The sequence below is a fragment of the Tenrec ecaudatus genome, chromosome 1, assembly GCF_050624435.1.
Source record: "Tenrec ecaudatus isolate mTenEca1 chromosome 1, mTenEca1.hap1, whole genome shotgun sequence".
Classification (NCBI taxonomy): Eukaryota; Metazoa; Chordata; class Mammalia; order Afrosoricida; family Tenrecidae; genus Tenrec; species Tenrec ecaudatus.
Genome location: NC_134530.1, coordinates 267,506,563 through 267,523,065, shown reverse-complemented (window position 1 = coordinate 267,523,065; position 16,503 = coordinate 267,506,563). Strand labels below are relative to the sequence as shown.

The following is a 16,503-nucleotide window of genomic DNA, read 5'->3' as shown; positions in this document are numbered from 1 at the left end:
GAGTATACCTCTTCTCTAAGCAACCTTACCCTTGATCATTTCCCAGCAGGCCTGCCACTCCCACTTCTCTACCATTTGGGGTCCCATGTTTTTCCCTTGTCCCTGGGTTTGTTAACACCACTTCCTTACCCCCCCTACCCCCCCACCCCAAGTCCCCCCAAAACTGTCGGTCCCGTTGTTTTTCCTCCAGATAGTTCATCCAGCCTGTCCTATTCAGACAGACCTGTGGAGTCACTAACATGCACGAAAACTAGACAGAGGAAAACAAAGCAACAGTATACAACCAGACAACAAAACAACAAAAACAAACCACTGACAAAGAACAGAATAAAACAGTTCACAAGAGAAAAGCTTGTAGTTAGTTCAGGGATCGTTTGCTGGCCCTTAGGAGCGTTTTCCAGTCCAGTCTGTTGGGGCACCACGCCCTGGCCCCGAAGTCCACTTTCAGCATTCCCTGGGGACCTTGCCACTCCATTCCCTTGCTGTTCCGCTGCACTCCCCCAGTGATTTGCCTTGGTGTGGTGGGATCAGGTCAGGTGCAATTCCCACACTGTGTCTCCGGTGCTGTCCCCTGTATTGCCCTTAGTCACTGAGGGGCATCATGTCTCATAGTGGGGCCAGCCATGTTGTTCTCTCTGTGGACTGGCTGCTCTACTCAGGAACATCATCATCACGGCCTGGTGGGCCAGGCTGTGCTCCACTCTCTCCTCCTGCCCCTTCATCTGCTCCCGTGTGCTCTGATCAAATATGTCCATCTCCCAGAGCTGCAGAGTCAATGTCGTCCTTTGGAAAAAACTCTTTTCGGGGGAGGGGCAGGAATCCACTTAATTTATGGTGCTGGGGCCAGCCTCCCAGACCTCTCCGCCGGTTCCCTCCTCCATACCGGGATATTGCGTTCACACCTTGCGACACTGGGTTGAAGTCTGGTCCCACTTTCCCTGTGGAGATATAAACAATACCCTCCCCTTGGGTGGATTAATGCCCTATGACCCCACTACCCTTTTCTTCCTTGTATTTATCCTTTTGTTTTCCTTTCCCCACCTCCTCCACCATTGTCTACCATGTACATCATGGCAATGGATCTTGCCTCTCTTTTCCTTAGTACACATTCTTGCCCAACATCTGCAATCAGTTAGGCATTTTGAGTAGTCTCTAAATTTTACTTGCTCACCCTTTCTGCAAACATGTTGATTGATGTTTGCTGTATGCAGGAAATGGCACTACCAGTTGCCACGTGAACCCATGTGTGAGAGGGCAGAGTTGAGCTGCATAGGGTTTTCAGTGGTTGATTTTTCAGAAGTAGATTGCCAGACTTTTCTTCTGAGATGCTTCTGGGTGGACTCAAGCTCCCAATCTTTCAGTTAGCGCCCGAGTGCCTTACCGCGTGCACCACCCTGGGAGGTGCAGGGAGCAATAAGCACACCCTAACTGAAGTCTCTCTTTCCCACAAAGGCAGAGTTTTTCGGAAGGTGAAGGCATAGATGTAAAATGCCACATTTGTGAGCTAAAGGCAACTATCCTTGATTTTTAAAAAAGTTTTATTGGCACTTCATCCATGTCATGCAATTCAATAACTCAATCATATCAAGGAGAGGTGTGCAACCACCACCGCCATCGGTTCTGTTTAATTCAGTGCCGTTGATTTTACTCTTTGGATTGTCCAACCATTATTCATATCCAAGTTATTTCACTATCATTAACATAAACGGAATGCCCCCTAAACAGCCCTTCCTCCTTCACCCATGGTCATCATTGGTCAAGTTTGGTTTTTTGTTTTCTTTCTTTTTTAGTAGTTTTCTTGACATAGTATTTACATATCATATATTACCATAGTCAAATCACTTTAAAATGTTGTATATACTTCATCACAATCAGTTCTAATGTTCCCTTCCCCCCTCCCACACTCATTGTTTGCTCCCCTCACCTTCCCCCCACACCACCCCCAATGTCCCTGATTAATCATGGCATCCATGGCTGTCTCTACGCAGCCACTCTGTGCTTCCCCGACTGGGAAACCCAACAGAAACAATCAAAAACAAAACAAAATGGCAAAAAGAAAATAATAATAATACAAAAACAGAGTAAGAAAGAAAAGACCACCGCCAATATTTTAAAAACCAAAGAAGAAATTTCTGTCATGGAACAAGCAAGAAATATTTGATCCTAGAGTAAATTCAAGTTGGGCCAAGAGGGAGGTCAACTGACCAAGTGTCATACTATGCCCTGGCTCAATCCACCACAATCAAATTTATAATAATATCTGTTTGAAGTAAAACTGCTCGAGTCCCTCGCCTGTGGCTAAAGGGGGGCGTCAATTCTGCAGGTCAGTGTATCATCAAATAAATGAGTTTTTATCTCTGAAGAGAATATTTCAGCCTTTCTCTGGAAGGCCAGAGGAGGTCCTGCTACTGATCCTCCCCCAAATAGGCGTGTTTATCAGGTGTTTTCTGCAGGGAGTGTCTATGGGTGGTCTTGTGGTCAGCAATGTTTTTCCTTACAGACATTCACTGCCTGGTGTAACTCCCACCTCCGAAAGGCTGGCACCCAGATCGAGAACATTGAGGAAGACTTCAGGAATGGGCTTAAACTCATGCTCCTTTTGGAAGTCATCTCAGGTTAGTAGTGAAACATTTTCCAGCAACTTCATACCCCTGTCATGTGCTCTGCGTAAGCAACAGATGTGCATCAATTTCAAGATGACTGCTCCCAAAAGTCCCTCTTCACCTGGCTGGGCAAGCGCATGCTGTTATTGGTGAAGGACATATTTCTAAAGTGCAGTTTCCTGGAGTTATTTTTATGTCCTAACAAAGAGATGGAATTCTCTTTCAAAGAAACTTATTAAAATAACACTCACGCCAGCTACTTGAAACAAAATGAAATGAAAACATGACAGTGATAGGACTCTCTACACTCGTAGCGTTTTCCACCCATTCCAATTTGTTCACGTGTCACCCAGAAATTGCCTCACATTCAAATAACCAATGAACATTTAGGCACAACTCTGAAAACATGAGTTTACAGCCCCAGTGGGCTTATGTTGTGCCCTGAATTTCCCTTCGCTGGAGTGAACCCGAGGCTGGAGAATGAATAGATCCCACTGGGAGAGCTGCGTCCGAGGAGGCTCTGGCAAGACTCTGACGGATGCATCTTCAGAACCAGGGCTCTCCGAGACATCCTGGCAGCCGCTGTGACTTGACGTAGGTCCTTCTGGTTTCCTTTAGCAGTGCTGAGCCAGCAGCTCAGGATGCCACAGACACTGAGCGCTGTAAGTTGTGTCATGGTCCCATCCAGCTTCCATGGCACATCTGAAAAGCAGGCCTTTGGATCTTGAAAGGTTTTTTAATTTGTTTGTTTTTATGTCCTGGCTCACAGTTTATGTTCTCCATGTCTCCACTAGTATGGATGTATGTGTGTGTGTATATATATATATATATATATATATATATATATATATATATTTCTCTCTCTCTCATTTCACAGGCGAAAGGCTACCCAAACCTGACCGAGGAAAAATGCGATTCCACAAAATTGCTAATGTCAACAAGGCGTTGGACTACATCGCTAGCAAAGGCGTGAAACTGGTTTCCATTGGGGCTGAAGGTACGTGGGGGACTAATGGGTGCAGGCCGGTTGCCCTACCGACTGCACAGGGGTGCGCTGCCTGCAGCCTGGCTCATTGGCTGCACCCTGCTCAGCACTAGCATCAAGAGATGAGAACGCACGGTAGCATTAAAGGGGAGACTGGCGCCAGGCATATTTTTATAATGCTGTCTTGTTCACACTGATGACAGGAACCAGAAAGAACTTAATACGAACTAATTAGTAGGAAGGAGGTGACCTGAGTCCCTGGGGGAGATTAGGAAGCAAGGCCACGGTGGTGGGACTTAGGACTGCCCAGCAGCTCACTGTGCATAAGTGACTCCTTCATAGCTGCCACCTGTGGGTGCTGTCAGAGGACCAGGGCAGACACCAGGCTGGGCCCAGAGCTCATTTTGTCATAAAGCATTGGAAACTCCTTGGTTGTTCTCAATGATCATACAGATCCAAGATTTGGGCTTGTTTTAACTTGGAATTCCTTTAAACTCGAGGTCTGTGGATGGAACATCGCATGCGCAATACACACTGCGAAGCTCTATTTCCAATAGCTTTGATGTCAACTTATACATATGAAACGCGGATGTCGTCAACACTTGATCTTTACATTAATTTCTTCTTCTTTGTTGCTTTGTTTTTCACCTAAAGAAATTGTTGATGGCAATGTGAAGATGACGCTGGGTATGATCTGGACCATCATCCTCCGCTTTGCTATTCAGGACATTTCAGTTGAAGGTAAATGGCACGTTTAAAAGTTGATGTAGAGCCTTTTGTCAATTGACCTTATAAATTTACGTTTAAAACGCCAAACTCACTGCGATTGAGTGGACTGTTACTTGTAAACCCCCCCCCCCCCCCCCCGTGGGTATTTTATGGAATGAGCAGTCGTTCACATCTTTGAGTGACAGACAGGTGAGTTGAGTTTCTGTAAACTTATCATTTGTATAAAGAAGACCTTGGTGATGTCTTACTTGTGGCGATGGAATCATTTTGGGGGAAAATGAGCACATTTAGAATTTCTAAAATGAGCATTTATTGAGCTTCTTTATTGCTCAATAATGAATAATGAAAACTCACAAGGTTAACAGAATCTTCTAGACTGATAGCTAAAACACACACACGAACCCTGGCCCCTTTCCCCCATTGTCCAGGTATAAAAAAAGATTAAAATCCAAGGATTTTTGGTTTCTTTTTTACTCAGAGTGGGAGGGGGCATGTTAGTTTGTCTGTTTGTTTTAAACAAAATCTCTGTTGCCATTATGTCTTTTTGCCCAAGAACTATGTCGTCACTGTGACAGAATCTCAATCCTTTAAACTACCACGTAAGACCAAAGGCCTCTTATCCCAAGCACTCCCAAATATTGTGATGAATTCATCACAGTTCACGTTGACATTCTTAAAATTAGAACTTGGCCTAGTTACTTCCAAATATCACAAAATGTAAAATACAGCGTGTGTTTCAGGGTAACATAAGCTTACGGACAACCCCAATTGTTTAATCGCCCAACCCTCCTTAACAGTCTGACCATGGGCCTGCGCTGGTGAGCAATGGGCCTTATTTGTAGTTCTGCCCAGGCCCAAGCACTCTCTACCTCTGGCTTTTAAAGTAATTTTAGTTGCTAATTGATCAGCACACACGAGAAACCTACAACTGGCCAAATGTAGTACCAGATAACATGAAACTTCCATACTTCCTTGTAGCGCTGAAGACCCATTTCTGTCATCTAAAAATATAATAGTATTAAAGCTTCAACCAAGAATGGCAGCCACGTGTACAATCCCCCCTGATGTGTTTGGATGATTGAACTTTACAATTCTATGATATGTAAATTATGTGCCAATAACACTGTTGGGAAAAAAAGAATGACAGCCAACTTGAATTAGTAAATAGCCTGAATTTGACCCTGTTAAAAATACAGCTTTATTAAAAGATATCTTTTGCATGCTAATGAAGATAAGTTTTCCTTTAAAAGATCTTAACTTATGAAAAAAATAATTTTGAATAATTTCATCTGTTTGCTTTTCTCATAAATTAATTTATGAGCCATGGTTAAAGGTTGATGATTCAAATCCATGAGAGAGAGATGCAGCCATCTTTACCATCTTAGAAGCCCTGTGTGTGGCCGCTCTGAGTCGGAATTGACTTGATGGCAATTTTTTAAAAATGCATCTACATATTTTAACAGTTGAACTCTCTTTACAGAAAAATATTTTTTATGATCTTTGTCACTATTGCATTAGAGAGACTGTTGTTGTGCTGATGCTGGGTTCCATTGCGTCATTTCCAACCCATTGTGATTTAGTGACCGACAGATCAAAACCCCACAGGGGCCTGCTCCTCACCATCATGTCCACGCACGAGCCCACTGTTGCAGCCACTGTATCCGTCCGTCTCGTTAAGGGCCTTCCTCTTTTTCCCTGCCCCTCCCATTTATCAAGCCTGCTGTCCTTCTCCAGGGCCTGGTCTTTCTTGATAATATTTCCAAAACATGTAAGATGAAGTCTCGCCATCTTTGCCTCTAAGGAGCCCTCTGACCATACTTCCTCTAAGACAGGTCTGTTTGTCCCTTTATCAGTCCACGGCACTTTCTATACCCTTCTCCAGCGCCACAATCCAAATGCATTGATGCTTCTTTGGTCTTCTGTACTCAGTGTCCAAATTTCATTAGCTGGACGAGCAACTATTTGTCTTTTCCACAACGCCTACCGAGACCAACTTGCCATCAAAAGCATCACCTTGCCAGGAACACAATTTTTAATTTTTCAAAATGTAAATCCTCAAATTTAAAATTTACCAGTCAAATCTTATAAATAGTGTGAAATCACTGGGCAACAGGAGAAATTTGGGGACATAGTAGACCCTGTGAATTTCATTAATCTAAGAATATAAATTATATGGCAGATAAGTCACAGGCAAGTCACAAACCACACACTTTTCAGTAACATAAAGGGGGAAATTGCCCATGTCCCTGGATCCTTGTTTCGGGGGTGTCTACGTTGTAGTTTGTGCGTTGTCCTTTTGAGGTTCCTGAATTGTCAGAAGCCAGTCCCTGGGATCCAAATCCATCGTTCCCGGGGCCTGTGAGTCATGGTGAGGTGAGTGGTACCTCGTACCCTGGTGCGGTCTGCTCCGAAAGGGGCAGGGAGGTGTGTGAACTCAATGGTCACTATGTCCCTCCAGCCACTTTTCCTGGACTTTCATTACAGAAACCTCTGCAAAAGAAGGCCTGCTACTTTGGTGTCAAAGGAAAACGGCTCCGTATAGAAATGTGAACATACAGAACTTCCACACCAGGTAAGCAGCCAGCACCCTCCTTGATCTCGGGCGCACTTGCCGCCCACAGGTGCTGGCAGGAACAATGTTTATTTGCACACATGCGTCTCTCCTCCTTCTGTTTAAGGGAGGTGGTGGCTGTAGAAATGTGGGTGGTGTGGGAAGGTCTTCCATAGGAGTTGTGGCTTGGGAGGTTACGTGTTGGGCTGCTAACTGGAAGGTCAGAAGTTCGAACCCCCCCGCCACTTCATAAGAGAAAGGTGAGACTTTCTACTCCCATAAAGATTTACAATCCTGGAAACCCATAGAAGCAGTTCTCCCTGTCCTATTAAGGTCGCTGTGAGTCTGAATTGATTGGATGGCAGGGAAGTTTTTATAAATGAGTTCTTAAAGTTTTTCATGGGAAAAAGTTTGATAAAGGTTTAGGATTCTGGCAAAACATCACTGTATTTATACATCAGGATTATGCAGTACCAGAATGATTCATCAGAATTTTGGGGTGTCAGATCATAATGGCTCTCGCCTTCTACTAGTGGAAGAAAATCAGTTAGCAGAAAAGTCAGTGGTCCTTGAGTCAGCTCTGACTCGGGGCCACCCATGTGTGTCAAAGTGGAACCGTGTTCCGCAGGATTTTCTGTGGATTACTTTCAGATGCAAATGGCTAGGCCTTTCTTTTGGGACCTCAACTCAGAACGTTGAACCTCTGAGTTAGTGGCTGAGCACATTGCTGTTTGCATCAACCAGGGAAAGGCAGGATTGTTAGGGAAAATGGGGATGGCTGTTGAGCTCCCAGGAACAAGGTGAGCAAATCCGAGCAGAGTCTACATGCGCCTCTACCTACAGCCCCCGGGGGCTGGTCCCTCTGCTTGTGCAGCAGCTCCAAACACTAATGATACGTAACCATTCAGCTTTGCTGTGCAGGAACTCTAAAGGAATAGAAACGTCTTATTTGAAAAATTACAGGAAATTCCGTGAATGAAATCCAAATGTAATATGAAAACAGGGTATGTTTCATTTGCCTCGGTTTCCTTTCTCACAAACATTTCATCCTTACTATGTGTAAGTAGGATGCATCTCTACCTTGTGGATGGCCAGGTAATCGTGAATAAACAGGCATGGGACAGATGTGGCTAATGTAGAAGTGATGCAGAAGAGTGAGCCCCAGGAAAAATCCAAAAGTGGTTTCCTAGTGTAAGGCACTGAATTTGGCCTTGAAAGTACAGAGGGGACAAAGGAGTCCTTCCTTTCCCCACAGTACAGTCTAGAGCAGCGGTTCTCAACTTGTGGGTCACAAACCCTTTGGGGGGGGGTTGTCAAATGACCCTTTCACAAGAGTTGCCCAATTCATAACAGTGGCAAAATGACAGTGATGAAGTAGCAACGAGAATAATGTTATGGTTGGTGGGGGGGGCGTCACCACCACATGAGGACCTGTATGAAAGGGTCGCGGCATGAGGAAGGTTGAGAACCACTGGTCTAGAGTATAGCTGGAGCTTTGAACTCCTGGGGTCTTCTGCCAGTGTAAACATAAAGGTCTCACACACGCTTCTCATAAGCCTCTTACTCTTCTTCTTCTGACCCAGGTGGGGCCAGCAGTGTAGCCTCAGACAGGTCCCCCTGATGCCCCACCAGGGTTTCCTTTGAGAAAGGGACTTGTGCTTCCTGCTTTTCCTGAACCTGCTGGTCCTTAAGAATATTCAGTGCTGATGTCCTTAGAGAAACAAACCGGAAATTGAAATCCCTTGCCGATTGTGTTTCCGCCCACCAGTCACCCCCAGGGACCTACATGTCTTTGTTTTGTTGTTTGTTTTTTAATAAACAACCTTACGAAGAAAGACAAGGGAGTACTTGGGATTGGATAGTGACTTTTGGAGAATTCTTGAAAGAAAGTCTGTGCTGGACATTTGAGACAGAAGGGCCTGTGTGTGTGTCTTGGGAAGACCCTGAGGGGAGACTTGCAGAAAGGTTATGGAGAAACCTGGGCCTGGGAGGTCAGTGACAGAAGAGAGGTGTACTGATGGCCAAGTAGTTCTTTCTGTCCTTAGGTAGGACAGGTATGGGCATAACTCAGATGGGGCGGGATGGGAGGAATGGAACAGGGGTGGACGTCCTTGCAGGCCCGGGGGCGGCATGGGAAGAGTGGAACCAGGGGTGGAAGCCCTTGCAGGCCCAAGAAGAAGGGCGCTCAAGGCGCCACAATGGCACAGGTTGGCACACCGGATGAGACAGAAGTTAGGTTGAGACTACTCACTCCGGATTTCAGGCAAACACCTGACCAAGCGCAAGACCTTGACACTGCTTTCCCTTCATTAATGTGTGTCCCTGTTCTTTTCAACGGCTGTGAAGCTGGAAAGACGGCCTTGGACTCTGTGCACTTATCCACAGACACCGACCTGACCTCATTGACTACTCAAAGCTTAATAAGGTCATTCTGGGTGACCAGCATGCCGGGTCTTGGCTCGGGCACCTCCGCATGCCTTCGCAGCACGAGCACATCAGCAGTCAACTCACACCAAACACCCCAGGAGAGCCCCTGGGGGAAGCTGGCTTCTCTTGAGTCGCTCTTCACAGAATGAAAAGGATGAACGAGGAACCAGTAAAACCCTTAGGTCTTACAATAAGAGCAAGAGTAACATTCGAACCCACATTACCCCGTTTTCTCAAATTAAGACATATTTCTGAATTTGGCTTCACTTAATGAGTTTATGTAGTATCTTTTTGGATTTTCTGCTCCTGGGCTCTAAATGCTCCAAGATGTCTCTTTTTGTTGTTGTTTTGTTTTGTTTTGAATTTCCCTTGACCTTTCCTGGAGCCCTCCGTTGCAGACGTATTTGCTCAGAATGCACTGACTCATCTCTTGCTGAAGGGGCACTTCATATGATCTTGCTATTGATTTAAGACATTAATTGAATTAAGACTTCGAGACAAAGTTCTCTCTGTTTTGTTTTGTCTTTCTTTTTTTTCCAGAAAATCAGAAAGCTTTAGTAATCCCACTGAGCTTAAGTCTTCCTTTGCTGAAGCTCAAAGACACACTGAATTTTCTCTTTAAAAGTATTTTTTTAATGTCAATGGGGATGGCAAAAAAAATCTTGTGGTGGATGATTTATGCTGTCCTAGAAATAATGACGCTTAAAGATGTAAAGTCAGAGGGCTGTGTGCTCTCAAAGCAAGCACTTCCACCGCAAGAAGAACATCAGCTAGACTTTCCGATTAATAGCCTTAGGCCATGTTTCTTCTGGTTGCTGGTGTGCTTAACTGGCTGTTCACATTGTATCGCTGTGTCTGGCATGCCCTCTGACCCTGCTGCATGCTGGCCCTTACCTCTGTGCCACAGATAGTTGCTGGAAGATTGCCCTGACTTTCACCACCTTTCAAATGAGCACTTTCCTATCACCCCTCTCCCTGCCTGGCTCCTAGACTACAGAGTGCCACATGAAGAAGTCACTCTCTATTTTAAAGGTTAATATGGCAGTATCCCAAGATTGTATAAGGAGATTGTGCAGCCAGAGTTTATTAACTTTTCACTACATGTATTTTCTTATCCATACTGAGTAGTTTTAAAATGCTTCAACATATTGCATATATATGTATATATATATATATATCCAATTACCAAATGTAATTCCCAAATTACCCAATTACCAAATGCGATTTCCCTTATTTGCAAAATGAGCTTGGCTAGAAATTTTTAAGGGTCAATTTTTATTAGGATAGGTCAGTCAGGCGTCTGAGGTGGGTGGGGAAATCTCAACAGAGCTGATATTTCGATGGTGCCGTATCTCTCAGGCATTGCTCTGAATGTAAATCTGCATGTGCATACAAGAGAGCTTCCAAACAATTGTGGAAAAGTTCCATTATCGCTTCATTCCATTTCTCCAGAAAGTCTTTGAAGCCCCTGTGTGTGCATATGTGTGTGTGTGTAGTCACATGCACACGTGCATATGTATCCCATCTTCTCAACATATAGAAACCCTATAAAGTATACACGCAGAAATCGAGATAGAGAAATTCAGTCGTCTGCTGCATGTCACACAGCAGTAGCTACGGCAGGAAATTCCCGATTGCCACATGTCCTCTCTAAGTTCACAGTCTAAATGAGACAGCTTTCAGAAAGTGACTGCACTGTTTATTAATGCCCTCCCCCCTTTTTTAATTAGAAGAGAGAATCCTGTACTTAACTATTTGGCTTTACAGCCATTTCATAAACTCTTCAAATGACATGGCTGCTTTCAATCAACAACATTTTTCCTGAAATAATTGTACATTCTGCTTGAAATAATTGTATGCTGTATGGCCAAGAAGCTTAGTATGTTTTCTTCGGTTAGCACTGTGTGCAGTTGAAGGCTGTACTTTTCAAGAGACACGGCATTTTCTTTAATCATTTCATTAGGGACTCATACAACTCTTATCACAATCCATACATCCATCAATTGTGTAAAGCACATTTATACATTGATTGCCCTCATCAGTCTCAAAACATTTTCTCTCCACTTAAGCCCCGGCATCAGTTCCTCATTTTTCTCCTCCTTCCCTGCTCCCAGCTCCCTAATGAGCCCTTGATAATTTATAAATTATTGTTTTGTCATATCTTGCCCTGTCCGATGAAGAGACACAGTATTAAGATGATTATGCTGATTGCATAGCATTGCAGAATTTCTAAGATATTTAAATAGTATTAATGCCAAAATTCATCCCGGAATTTTTCACTTTGATTTTTCTGATTTAGATTCCCTCATCCAAATTTAAATTCACAAGTTTCTTCCCATTAAATGTTAAGTCAAAAAGGGTCGACAATAACAAGTCATTCCGTTTATCAGTATTCGAGTTGTACAGGTTGAGTGAAATTAGTTTTGTTACGTATATATATTTCACCAAGTTTAAAGTGGACGATGAACCTAATCTACAAACAGAGCATTCTTTACTGTTTTTGCTTATAATTTTAAGACTCAGGGCCTCTTCTGATCTTTGACACAGGCGCAGCATTTTTATCCCGTGTGGTCACCTGTAAAAGAGCGGTTTGTGGTCTAAACATCTCACTTAGTGTTTCCTTCATTTTGCTTTGCCCCCGGTTTCTTTCATTTAAAATAAGGGCATTGGATTAAATGATCTCCAGGATCCCCTCCCAGATCTCAAATATATGCTTTACGATTTATTTTAGAATAGTTTCAATTTTTTACTAATATGGTTGAAAATAAGCTTTCGTATTTTCCATGTGTTCTTTCTTGACAATGAGAAACTAGTTGACAACTTTCCCTCTACCCTTGAAGTATTTGTATTTGTAAGCTTTTTGCTCACATTTATGGATTGCAGTGTGCATGGATTGAGTGGTTTTGAATATAATTTTTGATGTTTCACTAAACGTTTGAAGTAATTGGGGTAAAAATCGACTTAAAATTACTTGACGATAGTGATTGTGGGGGTGGGGTAGAAAGGTCTCCTAACAGGTGAGGTATGTGGAAACATTGTTGTTCTGCATTGGAATCTATGTATTTGTGTGGATATGTGCGCGTGTATTAAAGCTGTGTATTGTTTCATGCAGGATGACCCAGTAGGAAATATCAACCTGGCCATGGAAATTGCAGAGAAGCACCTGGATATCCCTAAGATGTTGGATGCTGAAGGTGAGATAGGAACTGTGTTTAATGACTTACATAAAAGCTATGACGACAGCTGGAGACACTATAACATTTTATAGCCATGTTACGCATGAAGGACTTGTGAGTTCTAATACATTTCTATCATCGGCCACATGAAGAGTAGAGAATTTCACGTGTAGCTTGTTCATAGATTCGTTTTTAAAATCCTGCTCCGAAACAAGCCCGCAGAACCTCAGTGAGAGGATTTGATTCACAAGTACAGCGTTGGCTAAGAAACGACGCGTTAGCTGATTTTCAAAGAAAGACACAACTTCCTTTATTTTTTCAGCAGTGTATCTTCCTTACCACACAGAGAGATACATATAGAAGATAAACCTCTTTACGGAGTACTTAAGAGCACACAAGGGGGTCATTCTTCCAAGTAGAAGTTATAGAATTGAAACAGAACATCTCACTGTCTCTATGAATTGGAGTTGAGTCAACCGCAGTGAGTTCATCCGTCTACCATCTAAACTTTCACATTGCACTTTTAAGTAGTCTGAATTAAGCTTAATTTAATTAGACGTGAAAGGGCTTTTATATTTCTTGCACTTGAGCGACCAGTTTCAAATGCGTCTTGGGCCCTTTACTTGGTAGAGTTGCATGTGAGTTGGATGAGTAGCCCACTTCCCTGACCATTGTGGATTTGTCACACAACAGACACTTGAGCACCTGCAGGGATCCGGACCTCGGGTCCCAAGGAGATGGGGAGATGGATGAGGGAGAGTCCTGACCCCCAGGAACTGATCTATCAGAGTGCACGTGGCTGTTATCATTATTGCTTCTGGTCAGGAGCATCTGGGGGAAAGCACAGGACTTAATTAGACTCAATACCTAATCTTTCCTTCCTCCTCATTTTTGATGACCGCTCAATTTGGACCCAACTTTTCTTTTTTTTTTTTTCTAGTTCTTTTTGGACCCAACTTTTCCCCATTCGTTAATTCAGCCGTTTGATCAAACCCTTGTCATATTGATGTTCACATTTCAGCACACTAAGCAGAATTCTACTTATCATTTCTCTAAAACTCTTTACAGGGTCAAAGTCAATAAAAATAGTGAAGAAGCAACATAGGAAGTTTTGTTTTCCTCTTTGTCCGCCAGTCCTCTCTAACTAAGCTTACACTTGTGTGGTAAATCACTCTGCAGGGTTTATCCACTTGAACTAACAGCGAGAACACTAGAATCTGCTGGCAAAGGAATATGAACTTGACTGACTTGGGACTAGGCATGTTATGTCATGATATAATCAGTGGTGGGATTCAATTAACAACCGTTTCACTGCCATAATGATGGTTTTAAGTGTAAAACATGATAGGGAGTTTATTATTTCATATGGTTAATGCTTAAATGAGAACAATAAAAGAGGTACACAACACTAGATTATGTTATGAGTTTTAAAGTATTAACGAAAATTATTAAATAATACCTGACCAAAAAAACCCCAACAACTATTATTTAAGATTTTTCCATATTGCTTCTTAATTGGCATCCTCACTTGCAATACTCCTCATTTCATTTGAGCATCACCAGCTGTGTGATTTACCCTTCCCATCTTTCATTGTAGGGGTAGGATCTCATTCCTTTAAGCAGTGGTTCTCAACCTTCCTAAGGTCGTGACCCTTTAATACAGTTCCTCATGTTGTGGTGACCCCCCAACCATAAAATTATTTTCATTGCTATTCATAACTGTCATTTTGCTACCCTTATGAATCAGGCAGCCCCTGCGAAAGGGTCGTTCAACTCCCAAAGGGGTCGTGGCCCACAGGTTGAGAACCTCTGCTTTAGCGGGAGCCCAGTTAGACAATAGTCATTGTGTTTAACATTAGAAGCAGGAGACTTCTCTTCCTTTCCCTGAACATCTTATGTTCCTCTTGGAAAACGCCCTTTCTGCTCCTGCGGAACTTACAGCAATTCTCCTAACAATTTTAGCTTTGAGCACTCAGGAATTGCATCATTCACTCACAGTATCTCGTGCGGTGTCGCACAAAGCTGAAATGAGTGACAGCATGTCACCCCCTGCTTGTGTAGCACTTTTTCTCTCTACATTATATGTTTATTTACCGAAGCAGCATATGCAAGGAAATGAAAAGGTAGTCGTTTTTCATCCAAAGTATAGTTTTGTGAAATGAATAAGTAAATATTGCAAGCATAGGTCCTATAATTTTTCATCCCTGTGGACAGAATGAGCTTTCCTACCGGTGCCTTTGTGCAGATGAACCCTAAACAAAGAGTAAGGGATGTGAATTTGTGATTTCCACATTTCCACATAACCAGTCGCCCACCTCAGAGAGCCCTGATCGTAAGTGCCATTTTCAAAGCCAGTTTGCTGACCTTGATCAAAATTTAGGTATAAGTTCTGCAGAACCAGTGCAAACTGGCTAAGTCCCGCCGCTGGCTATGATCGCCAACAAACCCCCCCTCCCCCGAGGTAACTGAATAAATGGCGCAGGAACCAGATCTGACCTTCTCTGGTTACCTAAGTAAGAAGGAGAATTCACTCCTCGGCAGCCCGAGGTGTGTGGTACAAGGCAGAGGTCAGCCATGCCTCTACTCCCCATCTTGCTCTCCTTTTTCTGATACCCACCCTTCCTCACCCAACACTCTCCCTTCCTGCTGGGAGTGATCGATTGCTGCAAAGACCGCCCAGAAGTCAAGCAGTCCTTCAGATTCGGGGCTTTGTTAGGGACGTTAGTCGGTCACCCCAAGCCTAGATTGGGACGCATGAGGTTGGAGTCATTGGTCTGCAGGAGTGCCTCTCCTGGCCTCATAAAGCTCTCTCCAGTCGTCAGCTTCCCAGCCATGCTGTCCCGTGGACCCTCCCTCCGTGGGGCAGGGTCCAGCCCGCTGCTCTGCTCACTGTCCACCAGTCTTAGGGCCGCTTCCCTGTCCATCCCTGCCGCAGCCACCACTCTTGGCCGGCCTCCTAGGCTTGGTCCCAGCGTGGCCACTCCAAAGCCTCTGGTGCGTCTGTTTTGACCTCACCTTCTTGGAATGTACTTCACTGGGAGCTCTCCTGATGACCCTGGGATTTCTCCGTGGTTCTGAGATGGCTCTTCCACACCCCACGGATGACGTTGAGGTGTGGCTTTTGCCATTCAAGAGAGCATATCCCCAAGAAAACCAAGCTAGAGACTTCGTTCACACTTGACCCCAACTGAATCTGTGCATTAACACAGCAGAGAGCCCCCTCCAAAAGCACAGGCTCTAACCATGGGCCCGGAGGCTCGACTTTAGCAGAGATCCCATGAGGAATTATGGCTGAAAGAGCAGTATTAATTGACTGCACTTGAGTTACCTTTCGTGTCTCCTAGACACATTCAGATTTATAATCACCACATAATTATATTAAAAGAGTCTCTTTTATTTCAAGGCCATGTCCAAGTGTCCTCCTCTCCTGGCCAAAACCTTTTGGCCTAACTACCTACTGCTATTGAATGTATTTTCTCTATTTGTGTTGATCTCTAAATTTAAATGGAGATTTTCTGTTGGCTAGCTGATCTGTCATCCATGAGCTATGATCTGTAATAATGATGGGTGGAAGTCTTCCTCATCTTTATCCTGTACTATATTTCTTAAGTGACACATAATTGTTTCCCTGTTTTCCTCTGCAAACTTGGTCTGAGGTGGGCGCTATTGATTGGTGGGGGCAGTGTTCCATGTGGACTTGGGCTAGGAATCTTGGTGGCCTGGGGCCCTTGGTGTGCCTAGAACTAGAAATCCCTGGAATGTGAAGTTGTGTTTTCCAGATGCTAGAATTATGTTGAATTCTAGAGATTCAATAGCAGAGTTCTTGCCACCCGTGCTGGAGACCCAGCCATCATCCATCTCTTCCTGGAGGCTTGCCTGTGGGTAAGGTGCTAAGAGGCTTCCGCAGAGCGTCCAGACTAGGAATCTACTTCCCCAAATCAGCCAATGAGAAACTTGTAGTTCACAACGGAGCTTTATCCAATCCACACCCAATGGCTTCGTTGTAAATGGGGTTGCCATGAGCTTTGGATG

General features: G+C 43.9%; 1 protein-coding gene across 6 annotated transcripts in view; it reads left to right on the top strand.

Moving 5' to 3' along the window:
* ACTN2 (actinin alpha 2) overlaps positions 1–16,503 on the top strand; it is a 107,193-nt gene that overhangs the window by 55,916 nt on the left and 34,774 nt on the right. For all 6 annotated transcript variants that reach the window (XM_075540619.1, XM_075540620.1, XM_075540613.1 and 3 more), the window contains 6 exons: positions 2,501–2,615; positions 3,481–3,600; positions 4,243–4,329; positions 6,802–6,889; positions 9,215–9,293; positions 12,408–12,489. In XM_075540619.1, the coding sequence (XP_075396734.1) occupies positions 2,501–2,615; positions 3,481–3,600; positions 4,243–4,329; positions 6,802–6,889; positions 9,215–9,293; positions 12,408–12,489 (571 nt within the window). The remainder of the gene's footprint in view (positions 1–2,500; positions 2,616–3,480; positions 3,601–4,242; positions 4,330–6,801; positions 6,890–9,214; positions 9,294–12,407; positions 12,490–16,503) is intronic.